At 35.7% G+C, this 13,753-nt stretch overlaps 1 protein-coding gene across 2 annotated transcripts in view; it reads right to left on the bottom strand.

Moving 5' to 3' along the window:
* Positions 1-746: 746 nt before the first annotated feature.
* The window catches only part of LOC108574748 (nucleolysin TIAR), a 252,125-nt gene continuing 239,118 nt past the window's right edge, over positions 747-13,753 (bottom strand). Inside the window, exons 7-9 of one of the 2 annotated variants that reach the window (XM_017937387.1) lie at positions 11,883-12,124; positions 5,092-5,272; positions 747-1,253 (exon numbers count right to left, since the gene is read on the bottom strand). In XM_017937387.1, the coding sequence (XP_017792876.1) occupies positions 1,074-1,253; positions 5,092-5,272; positions 11,883-12,124 (603 nt within the window). In that variant the 3' untranslated portion in view covers positions 747-1,073. Of the gene's footprint in view, positions 1,305-5,091; positions 5,273-11,882; positions 12,125-13,753 lie in introns of both variants that reach the window. The other variant, XM_017937395.1, reaches the window with a different exon arrangement.

Here is a 13,753-nt window from a genome sequence, read left to right as displayed (position 1 = left end):
CGAGTGTGCACGTGGTTTTATCGACCTTTCCTTATCATTTATTATTTATACACCGATAATTACTTTTTGCCGGTTGCCGCAAATTCGCGCGCCGCTCAAACGCGTCTCAATAAAACACGTCTCCGCCTTCTGCACGTCTTCCGACACAGATTTCTCCGTTTCTTATTTTTTACGTTTTCTCTTTTCACTTGTTAAGCCCAAAACTACAAAAATAATGAATCCGGGTTACGGGTCTGCGGTTAATTGGCGGCATTCTCTCGCTTCACTCTCGAGAGAGATACATATTACAGGGGGTGATTTTTAGCGTCCGATTAAATTGGCGAAAAAGTGCAAACTTACGAGGTCTTTGTTGTTCTTCAACGGGTCAAACTCTCTCTCTCTCTCTAGTGTTCCTCCTCCTCTCCTCGTGTCAATCGATCCTTCTTTTTTTTTTTTTCCGTGGACAATGCAACACACAAAATATTCGCTGTCTTTACGTCTACGAAACTGTCTTTTTTGTTTTGTTTTCTTTTCAAATGATCACATGGTGGTCCTCGTATCCCGGGATTCGTGTTTCATTACTGAAGCATTTTTTTTTTTCAACTTTTTGACACTACCGTGACGGCAACGCTATCTATTAATTCAAGCCGAAAGAGACACTACATTATATCCTACTGACTGGACGAGAGGATACCTCCGATTTCTTTTTTTTTTTTTTTTGTTGACGGTAACCAGTATTTGTATTATTTTTTTTTTCGTTTTCTCCCGTAAAGATTGCCGGCTGTATTGGACGTGAAAATTTTCGGGGAACCATCGAGTAAATTCCCTTATCCTTATCTCAGTTTCTTTTTCCCATTTTTTCTCTCGTTTAATTTAAGAAACATTCTACAGGTAAAGAATTCATCCCCCTTTCTATTTTTACTCGTCTTTCATTTCCCTCGCTCTGTTTTCTTCTCTTTTCTTTCTGCTTTGTTCTTTTTTTTTTTTTTTTTTTTCGTTACTAAAGCGATCGTTTAACTATGCACCGGCAAATTTTGCTGCCCTCTGCTTGTATTTTTCTCGTATGCTCTGTGTTTTTGGAAATATTTCATCGATCAAGCCGGAAGCGGCATGATTTCTGTTGCTTTTGCTGTCGCGGTGGCGTCGACGGTGACGGATATTTTGTTGTTGTTGGTAGTTGTGGTTGTGGTGATAATGGTGGTGGTGGTAACTGTTGTTGCTGTAGAAGTTGTTCCTGTTGGTGGGGTGTACTTGCTTACCATCACACTAGAAGGCTAGGCGTCAGCCAGTCCTCATCCGCTAGCTGGACCGCAACCAAGAACACACTTTACCATTTGAACACACAAACGCTGGTTAAATCTTGGTCCGAATTTCAAGAAAATAATAGAAATATTCTCGACAAATTTTCCCTCCTTTCACTCCCACCCTTTCTCTCCCACTTCTCACTCGCGCGCACAGACACACGCATACACACCCATACACACGCAGTCTTCTCACTTTCATTATCCATTTTAAATACTAAAAACCACTTTGTTCTCGCTCCTCTCTCTGTCTCTCTTTTTGTATATCTCTCTCTCTCACACACAGTCTCTTTCGTTCTTCGTAATCATCTCTTCACACTCCAACACACGAAGACTGGTCGATCTGAATCTACCATTACCATGACTCAACCTCAATTGCTTTGAATGTTGTATGAAGTGTGAGCAATTCAATTAAAGAGACGTTTACCCTATGATTTGTGTCGTCTTTTTTTTTTTTTTTTCTCTCTTTTGGTCTCGATTAACAACGAACGCTTAGACTCTAACACCCTCAGAGGAAAATGTATCAGTGTAGTGTAAAACAACACACTTTCAGATTACTCAATCGTGGTGTTCCAGTAATGAAATTTTCTTTTTTTTTTTATCTCTCTCAGCTTTCTTTTTTTCATTTTTTTTTTTCTCTCGTTACGGACTAATAGTTAGACTTCCGAGGAATTCCGATGGGAATGTCAGCGAGAATATTATCGGTACAGTGAAACTTTCATTCGCTCTCTCGCATTTTGCCCCTCGAGTTCCTTCGATTATTATTTCGGTTACAATTTCGTACGCAACGATCATACCCATATTACAAATACGTTCTCCAGCGACATATTTCTGGTCGAATTCGAGGTTGAGCCAGGTTGTAGATGCAGTTTCCTTGATGCAAAGTGATATTTGAAAGTAAGGATAAGCCAGGCCGTGCGATGATAGTGGTAGCGATCACTGTGCCTGCGAATCGAAATATGTAAATAAAAATAATCCCTCGAATGATATCGAGCATCTCGCCTGGTCAATAACGAATAATTCACCTCAGCATTTCGAGAAGTTTCTCTGCGTTTACAGTGTTTTTAATGGACAATTTCAACGTTACAATTTTTTAAATAAAATGAAAAATGTAAATGAATCATTCGTTATTAATTGAACTGCATATATGGTGTAGTTACATTTTATGCACCTTGACTGTGTTACGACACTATTAACGATAATGGTTTAACGGTTAACTAGGAAATGCAATGAAATGTTCTATTTAGTTTGTTCATGTTTTCGTGTTTATATTTGACAACAAATTAACATCGTCCAGTGAGATACTCGACTTTAGATAAATGAAGTTAAATAAGCGTGTACTTCAGCCTTTGGTATTTCCACAGGCATTCGTGTACTACTTCAACTGTTAGAATCATGCACAGAAGTATGATGATGATGGTAAATATTCATGCCTGTGTTAAATGTGTAACTTTAGAGTTTGCATTCGGTGTAATTTATCATTATTCATTTTTCGGCAAAATTTGAACAACCGAAGCTCAATTATCGAACATAACTCAGAACAGTCCTCTGAATAGGATATTAATTAAAATTCGTTTGATCGGAGTGCGTGAATCTAGTAAAAATATTTGAAACGAAGTATCATTATTTACGTTCCAAAATGCAAAATTGGCAAGCACGTTCATTGGCAATTTAATATCACCAAGCATATGTAGATATTGGTAAACCAGGCGAATTGTGATTTTACTGAAATTTATGTTTAACGTGGATAGAAGAGAACTTTTTTTACTTAGACGATGCAAAACATTCAGTATGATAATTAAGGTGCAGAAGTATTTACAGGGCTGAAAGTATTAGGCTATTTATGCAAAATTTTGATTGCATTATTTCTTGAAATGTATACTGAAATTGAAGAAGGTACGGTGTAAATTATTTATACTGTCATAATGTGTGAGAAACAGAATGATTTTAAACAGTTTCCTAATTTAAAACTCAAACAAATGGAAAGTTTTATTTTTTATTTACAGAAATAACAGCTCAATCACTTCTTTGAATATTCTGTTTAAAGATTCGTTGCAATAATTTCAATATTCTTTCATTATATGTGTGTAACGAACAAAAAGATTAAAAGAAATTACATTACCTTAGACTGGAAATGTTTATTTCAGTTTTCATAATTAAAATTTTCCTAACTCAGCAATGGTATAATAATAAAAACTTACCTTCAATAAACTATTAATAAAATGAATACTATGTATTACTCCGTTAAAATCGGTTCTCCACACTTTTTCTCGTTTGTAACAACTGAATTGCAATGAAACGTGATTGTGAACAGGAAACATAAGTGAAAAAGGAAGCATGGTTAATTTATGTTAAATGAAGTGTTGGTATAAAAATGCGACATTCTACAAATCATTAACAGTTATGCAGTCATTCAGAAAGAAATGATCATAAAGATCAAGCGATAGAATATTGCTTAAAATGTTCATGTTTAGAAAAAAAAGAAAATGTAATTAACTATAGCTAATGAAGCAGCGTGTATAATAAGCTAGTTAAAATTCATACATGTATCACAAAACATATAATCACATTCAAATTTCAAACAAACTTAAATGAATTTCAGCTCTTGCGTTCATCGTGTCAATGAAATCAAAAATTCTATCAAAAACGCACAATTTTTTGAATTCAACGTCGTTCAATCATCACAGGAAAGTTTTTACTGTGTGCAGAAGCCAATACTGCAATTTATGAAACTAATGTCAAAATTTTGATCCATTCATTTGAAAATGCACCAATTTGATTAAAATTGTAGTCGAAACCTAATAAATATTCGAAATACAATTCTTGTTTCGGACGTTCTTTACATAGACGTTAAATCTATGCAGCGAAAAAATTCTAGTCATGTAACAATATGTCCTACATATTTTAAAAGATTATGAAACTATAATTGCAGAGCACAGTATTATGCAAATGAAATATTTCAATATACTTCACGAGCTAAATATCCCATAACAGTAAATACCACTTCTTTTTACAGGGTTTGTTACTAATTATGTACTTTATTTTATTCACATAATTCTATGATAACTGCCTATTTCATATAAGTAAAGAGCAACGTTTCCTCGTATCTTTGTATCTCTTTTCACACAGCTTAATCGACCCTGTTAACACTAACCGTACAATGGTCGGTCAAACGACCGGTTTTAAAACTTGATTTAAATCCATGCATCTGTTTTTTCCTGTTCTTGTTAAAAATAAAAACGAAAATATGTAATTTCTTTTCATTATCATCTAAAGGCTATTTTCTGCGTTGTTTCCTTCATTAACACTAGGTTTCCGGGTCGCGTCATTTTGACGTACTTCGAATTTCACAAGGAAAATTGCAGAAACTATTTTTCTCCTACCACTTATGCTTACTATAAATTCTAGATAAATACATAATATCACATAGATTCATTTATAAGACAATAGTTTCAAAAGAAAATGTGCGGTTTCACATTTGATACCTGTCTGTATATAAGAAATGTCCCTAAACCTAGTGTTAAACTGACAATCACCTGTATTCCTTTAAAAAAACAATATGATTATTTCACAAGCGGTCATCCAACCTACGCACAAAGTGCCAGCACGGTTAGTGTTAACAACGACAAACCTCAATGTCGACACCAACCGTCGATTTTCCAACGAATGGATCAAAAAGGCGACACTTGATGCAGAGAAAAAACACGTAAAGTGAAATACATATCCATATACGTACACACCAAGTAAATAATAGACGTAACAAAGTATGCACGCGGATAGGAAAAAAGAGAGAAGGAAAAATAATGGTTACCTGGAACTGTTGCATCGGGTAGGCCATCATTTGTGCCGGAGGTGGTGGTGGTGGGGGTGCGGCTTGCACCCCTGGGGGTGCCGTGACCGTCGTGGCGTGGTGTGGCGGTAACTGTGGTCCCCCAGGCAATCCCTGGCCCCAGCCTGCTGCCGTGCCAGCGGCGTGGACACCCATTCCCATTCTGTGTTTACACAACATTCTATATGTAATTTTCTCGCAAATGAATAACCACCTTCGAGAGGCTGTAGGAACAGAGTGTTGTAAATTTCGTAAATGGAATCAAATAGTAGAGGAGATGGTGAAAATATAGGTTAGGGTCTAAATATGGGCTAGTTGAAGCGGTTGCAGACATGTCAGGCGCTTCGTTCTGCTGATAATAGGACGAGACTACGATCTATGAAGAAAATGAACGTTAAGGTGGAGATAATGAGCTGCATTTATTTTGTTTACGTGTTGTCTTGCAAGACGCGTTATTTCTCTTATTTGGCTATTTTACAAACTTGCCCAAAAAATTGGAATTTTCCCCTGCGAGAGTTACCAATTAACCCCTTAACCTATGATTTCTTTTCTGACTCTGCATCTAAGCGTCAGCCATTTATTGGTTTAGTACTGTATCAGGTAGCAAAAACTAATCTGTTACAGATTAATTACATTTAGTAATCCTCAGTGTTACAAATTCAAACGAAAGTTAGGATTACAATTAATGTTTCTTACTAATATAACGATTTTTGTCACATCTTCATCAGAATCTCTGCCACGAGTCTGGCCGGTTGTCATATATTAAGGGGTTAATGGCACACGGATGTCCCTTCCGATTTTTTAACGACTAGGATTACAATTAATGTTTCTTACTAATATAACGATTTTTGTCACATCTTCATCAGAATCTCTTCCACGAGTCTGGCCGGTTGTCATATATTAAGGGGTTAATGGCACACGGATGTCCCTTCCGATTTTTTAACGACAGTGAATGCGTCAAAGAATTGCCTGATACTTCTATTGAGGTCCGTTAAAACTTTGTAAAATTCCCTTGTGAGAGTTACCAATTAATGGCACCTGAATGGCACTTCTGATTTTCCTGTCGCAGCGAATGTGTTATAAAAAATAAGTTTCAGAAATTTAAATTAAAATTATGTCAAATATTGAATCGCACTATAAATACAAATTATGGTACTATTATCTTTTCAAGTAAATTTTAGTAACGAGCGTATAATCTGCACGACAAAGAAAAGGAGACAGGACCAATATCTAGTTTCTTATTCACACTCGCTATTACACAGCGATGGATTACTTAAAATTATTGTTAGATAACGTTTAGTACTGAACTGACGGTTTTATACGGTTTTGTATTTACGTTCCGGCGTTGTAACACGAGATCTCTCATGGCTGAGTTATGTAACGTCAACGCCTACCTCCTGATAGCATTTTTAGCGTACTTTATGAGCTGTACGCGAACACGACAAATGTACTAGGAATAAATTTGTCGAATAAGTCAATCTTATGTAATCTTACTAAAATGCTAAACACCAGAAAGAAACTAATTCCTAACATTTTTCATTGTTAATTAGCTTTTATAAGTAAAAGTTTTCAATTACTTAATGTTACCTTGACATGTTAAACATAGGATTAAATATTCAGCAAAAATTGAACGAAAGTTTAAGATTCCTTATCTTCGATTGATTTCAAGAAATATTCAAATTTCTTCGTTCGCTTTAAATTTCAATATTTACTAAAACTACTTACGAGAAATTAGATGTAACGAATTAATCGAGCACAATTAAATGAAACGATTTCTGTTATTTATTCTACTAAATGATAAATGATATTACAACAATAAAATAGTAATATCTTGAGAGATATTGAAATTATATGAAATTTTGATGGCAATGTTTACCAGTGTAATAACGAGAACGTTTTATTTTCTACACGGAACGATTTAAAACATAAAATCGCACGTTTTAGATTCATGAATAAATGTATCGTTACATAAAGGTTTCAAATCTTTATCGTACGATGCAAGCGACTGAAAACTTTAGGTTATCTAGGATGTGTTACATTACTGGTTTACAATCCTGGTAATGCTCGAAAAGCATTCGGGTACGCTCTTTAAGGGTGCCGTTTCACGGATCGTAAGAACGCTGAAAGATATTCTGCTTGCCAGAAAGCACCCCGTTCGTTCCTGCCGCGTAATCTCTAAAAATTGCGCGATCGGCAAATGCACAAATTCGATTTGATGTCTGTGTTAAGGGCGCAGCCCTGTACTGCACGTTATTTCGCTTAATAATTCAACCTTCTGGGTGGCGTATAAAAAATTCGAGGAGTAAAATTTTAACGTTATTACAAGGTACGATGCTTTCCGTATTAATCGACGAAGTAAAATTTTACGGCAAAATATCTGTGCTCAATTTTTCACAGCGGCAATTCAATTTAATGTTTAGTATTTGTAAACTTCACTTTGGTAACTGAAGCGTTTGATATGCACGAGAATTGGTAATTAGCCGAGGATTCTTAAAAAATTTTATTCGAAGCGAAGCTTTTTTAAAAAATTACCGATTAGTACAATTTTAGGGTAGGACGAATTTCGTCGCAAGTTAAAAAGTAGTAAAAGTGATTGTACCGAATGAAATTATCGTGCATGAGTGATATACTCAATTGTTATACAATTTTATCACTGATATAGTACTCAAAAATGAAACATTTGCTTTTAGTTAATTATAATTTTGCATATTATCAAAGACTGAGGAGCGTGTAATGCACTTTAACTAATTTTAAGCACGAAAAAAGGTACTACAGCTGTAATTATAAATTCTGATAAAAAATCTATGAATTATTATAGATGTAGCTATAGTTTCTCTTTTTCTTTAATTTTATAAAATTATCAGATTCTGCCGTTATGTTACTGTGTTGAAGAACAGAATTAAAAGCAACGCAGTTGAAAATCTTTCATTGTTACGTTAACAACCACCGACATTAAACAAAAATTGAACAAAAACTTGTAAACTCGTTTGTTACTGTTAACCTGAGAGATAACAAAAATTTATAAACTTCAAATCAAAAGAGCTACGTTTCATTTTTCGAGCGTCAGTAGTCTGTGTACGATTTTTAAGTAGTACAGCTCAACGGTATGTAAGACCTTACATATTACTTCTCGTACATGTAATTGTTTTGTCAGTACGAATGAATTCACTTCTGGTATAAATGAACGGATTTGGTATTTGCTATAGTAAATGTATAGAACAAGTCGAGTGTGAATAGAAGTTCGAATACAGTTAAATCCAGTAAACGATATGCAGATTCGTGTGAATTAACTTGACGCAGTGATTTCGGATTAACGCGTATTCCGCGTGATTATGTACACGCTCTTCGTTCAACATTTCTTAGTAACAAACACAGCGAAATATTGGAAATTACAGACAGGAGAGCAATCGATCGTTAGATTTTCGACAAATCATTCTCGAATAAAAAATACTTCTTTTCCGCTATTCGACAATTTTGCTCGAAAACATTTCCCGCGCGTTTCATTTCAATCCCATTGATTTTCCTCGTGGATAAACGCGTGGAAAATATTTAAAAGTAATATATGCCCGACGTGCCTTTGTCTTTTATACAGTTTAAATCTCATAGGAAATGTAAAATGACAGTTTCAGCCCTTCACCGTGCGATGCACACAATTGAGAGCTTTAGTTTATTTCGAATGTGTACCATTTCTACTTTACGGTCTTGAGAATACTCCAGAAGCATTCAGATACCCGCTTTAAGGGCGTCATTCCATAGATCGTAAAACCGTCGAAAGATATTCTATCCCAAAAATTACCTCGGCCTTTATACCATGTGATCCTTAAAAGTTCTGCTCCTTTGTGCTCTACACATTTGCAGGTTACAGTTTAGAGGCGAGCACCATTTACCATTTCACGACATCGTCAAATTTTCAATTAAATTTATTTACCAGTTTATTGTTCCTATTTCTGCTACTTCTACGCCGATGTAATCGTTCCTAGTTGCGTGATATGTTACAGACAATGTACGTTTACACTTTGATGTGTGCATTACCACAACACATTGGAAATAACGATATAATTTATGTCACGAATGATTTGACAAGTGTAATTAGGAAATTACAGTGGAATGATGCAAAGTTAATACACGAGTTCATCTATACACGTTTTGTTCCTTGAAATAAATATGCGTGTAATGTGTCTGCCAAATAGTTTGCCTATGCTACTTATCTACATACGAGAATTTTGTGGCTAACTTTCAGGCGAATATATTTTCACGAGGGAATAAATTAATTTGCGGGTCTGAAAAATGTATCGATATTAAAGGAGAGTAAATTGAGAAAGAAAAGTAATAATATAGTTTTTTCTACCCTTATTCTCCTTCATTCTGCGAATTTTGTATACCTCCCCCCGTACGTAAGTTTTGGACAGAAAAATCAAAGTTGATTGCTCGTGTAACGAAGATTAGAGGACTGTCGATAAGCTAACAAAATTGTTAAAGAGATGGAAAAAAAAGAATTGCGATTACACTTGTTGAATTGGAATAGAAAATTGTTCAAGTTTGTCTACGCTTGTTTCTCGGTGCAGAAAGAATTTCCGTCACTTAAGTCGTGTCAACAGAGCTGCAGAGTTTCGAGTAACTAGTGGGTTACAATTGATATTGGTCTTTTGTATAGAAAAGCCAATGGAAACGAGAACAATAGACATTTGTGTAACAAGCATAATTAGACCAAACACAGTAGTGTTTACTTGGTACTTGTACAGTGTATAGAACTTAAACTTGTACTGAATGTAAATTACATTAGAAAATTTGTATACTTTCTTTTAATGTCGGATTTTAATTTTCTAAAAATTTTAAAATTGGTTTGCACTGTCAATAACATATTTTGTGGATATTTAAATGTATTATACTCAATTGTAATTCTGTTATAACTTTGTATAATAATTATTTTGACTATACTACTAATTACTGTAGCAAGAATGTAGGTCCTTTTGCAAAATTATTTTTAGAAGAATTTATTATTGTTTTGTCGTTTACTATAGTATTTTATATTCCTACTTGAATTGTGCCTTATCTGTGAATTACAGATATGTTTTACTTGGAAAATATTAATACATAAAAATTGTACTTGAAAATAATTTAGTTCACTAATTCTGCAAGAAAATTAATTTTCAAAGTGTAATAAACGAGATGCGAAATTCCAATTACTTAAATTATCGGAGATGCGGAAAATAAAAATATTTATCTTCTATCTCGTTACATTTCTTGTTTATAAATATTTGAATGTTCACTGTTTAGCACGACGTTCATGTAACAACTTCATACTTGTTCCTGTATTTCACACGAAATTTTATTTCGCTCTTGCTTTGTATTCCACGTCGAACTCAACGATGTATACTAATGTGCAATTTTCATCGATCATTTACAGAGTATTGTGTCGTGAACATTAGCGACGAACATTAAGTTCAGCCCCATCGTTTCAACTTAGTGCGTTATAAAAACTGGCTTGACCTACAGAGCTTTGTTTACGTTTACCGGTGTTAGCTACTTAGCACTCCGTCTAATTGATTAAGATCAATGACGAGACAAGAAAGGGTAACCGTATTACCGAAGAAATTTAAACACGTTGGCACACTTTTTTCAAACAATTATATATCTTAGAAGTCTTTCACGATATCGCTTTAATTTTTATTCAGTTTTATAAACAATCGCCGGTTGTTATTTATTGTTAATTTTCTAAAGTTATTTTGTAAAGATTTACAACTTGAATCGTGTAGGCAGGGTTTTTAATAGTTTCTCTATTATTTATATTAAATGTGAAAAAGATTGAATATTTCTGAATCATCATATTCGAATCGAATTTCAAATGCTTGATCGATAACATGAGTATCTATCTATAAATGAAGAGCACGTGGAATTTTCGCTATGTTTTTAATTGAAATTGTACATGAAATGAATATTCATAGGAATCTCTTATAAAAACGATGAACTGACATTGCATGTTACTATTTCTTTCTTGACACTTCGAAAAGCTGGAATATTTTACCTATCCAAATATACAAGTATCAATATTAAAAAACTAAATAACTGTTTCATTTACATTTACGACAGAAAGATTATAAAACAGGGAAAATTAATTTTTTCCCATGTGCTAGGATTATGATATAACCGTCCTAATTTTTCGATCTTAATCTGACTCTTATATTAGAAAATTCGAGGAAATTAAAAAATTTAATTGAACGAATTTTACGCTGCTGTCGAAGAAAGATTAATATTCGAGATAAGAAGTTTCATTGTCATCTCAAAATGAAAAACAATGTCCTGTTAGTGACCTATTAACTACAGTCCCGCTTAAATCGAAGCTACACTTTATTCTACTTTCTTTTAACCCTTTATGGAAGTACCATGTATCTGATTCTTTGATCTTTACCGACACTTGATGGACAACAAGTATTATTTAACATTATGTCATATAACACTTTCTCTCTCTCTTCCTAACATGTCTCACAACTTTGCTATATAACAAATTAATTTCATAGGAAACAACTTTCATTTAAAAAATTCCTCCCTCGCTTCCATGATTCCAGAGATACTCAAAAAGGCAATTCTCATTAATCCACCCTGTACAGTGTAAACACAGCTTCACAGAGTGCCGCTGTTCCAACAGCACGGTGCATATAATGAAATATTACTCCTATCAGCCTTACGAGTCTTATCTTTTCCCAAACCATAAAAGGCACCAATGTGTAAGCATTAAGGAATTACACCCCGGAATAGGAGTTACAGAAACTTACCCCATGTATTGCGCCTGTTGATATCCAGCGAACTGTCCATAAGTGTATCCCTGCATTCCTTGCAGGAAACCACCGGCTTGCATCTGTGTCGCTGTCGTGGGATAAGATTGGGGTGGATACCAGTATCCGAGCTGTCCAGCACCGCCGACGCCACCGACGCCTCCGACACCCGCGACGCCCGCCGCGGCGGCGGCGGCAGCTGCTGCCGCCGCGTAGTATGGATACGTCGCCGACGATAACGCCTGGAAGAGCACGGGGATCAATGAAATAGAAAAGAGTGGATCGCTTGGATTTTATGCTTAACGACGTCGATAGGGTTAAGAATGGTAACACAGCTCGTTTAAAAATCTCTTTAATACGTCGTATTATACTGTTAACTTATTCGGCCACCGAACATCTCATGATAACTTTAACGCGTTGCGGGTTCTCGCAAATTCAAATTCTCCGTTCGAATTTTAGACAGCGAGGAGTTTTATTCTATAGGGGCGATTTTGGCGGAGCTTTTCGAATAACATTTTTAAGTATTAAGGTTAGAGGTTGTTTTTATTGCCTATCATGTCGTAGGTTGGGCATTTTTAAACATGACATAATGGATTGCTTGAGTTAATTTTTGTTGCTGTCTGTACATTTGCGATGTAAATTTGAAAAATTCTGCTTTCTTTTGCCTGATATGAGTACATACTGTATAATTAGTATTGTCAATGAGTATCAGTTACTGTGAGTATTGCATTTGAGGAATGAGTAGAGGTGTTAATAGTGTCCCCTCTATGCAGATACGATCCAATTTTTCATCTAGGATTCCACCCATTTCTTGCAGATGTGATCCTGCTCGAAGGGCCAACGCTACATCTATTCCACTATCTACTACAACTTCGTCGTCAGAAAGCCCATCACCGAAGCAAATTAACACTTTGCTGACCGACTATTTTAAATCAAAAACTAGTTTTCCGCAATTGAATTATTCGTTACCCATTCTCTAGCTATTTCCAGTATTCGTATTCCATTTGTTTTTTTGTAAATTATAGTTACAGTAAAGCTTGAATGCATCGGATACGCCAAAACTGCTCAAAAAAGAGGACTACTATTTTACCCAAATAACTTACGATCGGTCGGTAAACACGAGTATACTCCTGACCGGCCACTAAAGTGTCAACAAAACCCAAGGACCCGAGTGAATCGAAAATGGGAAAAATCTTGATCGCCGTATGCGCCGCTTGCCGGCTAATCTAGGTATGCGAGAAAGAAGTTTGAACATGAAACAGTCGAAATGCGTGGAATATGGGGCCGAGGCATGATGAGGTACGTAGTAATGCGATATCCCAGTACTCGTGGGAAAAGCGCGTTATGGGAATAGGGATCAATTAGAGCGATGTCACGGGCCAAGTAACAGTGGATGGATGGACGGAAATACTACTGAGGAGAGAATGCAAGGGAGGAGAGGGCCGTACTTCGGCTACCATTCCCAGATCGGATGTACTTACTCGTTCTACCGGCGCTAATTGCTAAGAGACCCGACAGACACACTTTAGAGCAAGGCTCGTGAATAGACCGGAATCTTGCCCGATTCCCTGTCCTCCCTTCCTCCTTCCGTTTTTACTTTTCCACCGGGCTCGTACCAGCCGGTCATACACCGAACCTTAGAGCCTGAACCGGATGGAACTGGCAATCGAATACTGTAACTATTTCCTTTTTCCAATACCTGCTACAAGTGCCTTTTTCGCCATTTATTCTTGGTAATGACGCGTCATACGTTTGTATACCTTGTTTCTCTAGCCTTCGACGAACTTTGTATCGCACCATTCACGATTAGGGCGCTCTTCGATGCATAAGCTTCTAGGAACGTTTCTCCTTGTACACTCGAAAATATGTGT

Source organism: Habropoda laboriosa, unplaced genomic scaffold (genome assembly GCF_001263275.1).
Source record: "Habropoda laboriosa isolate 0110345459 unplaced genomic scaffold, ASM126327v1 scaffold11, whole genome shotgun sequence".
NCBI lineage: Eukaryota > Metazoa > Arthropoda > Insecta > Hymenoptera > Apidae > Habropoda > Habropoda laboriosa.
This window is presented reverse-complemented; position numbering and strand designations above follow the sequence as displayed.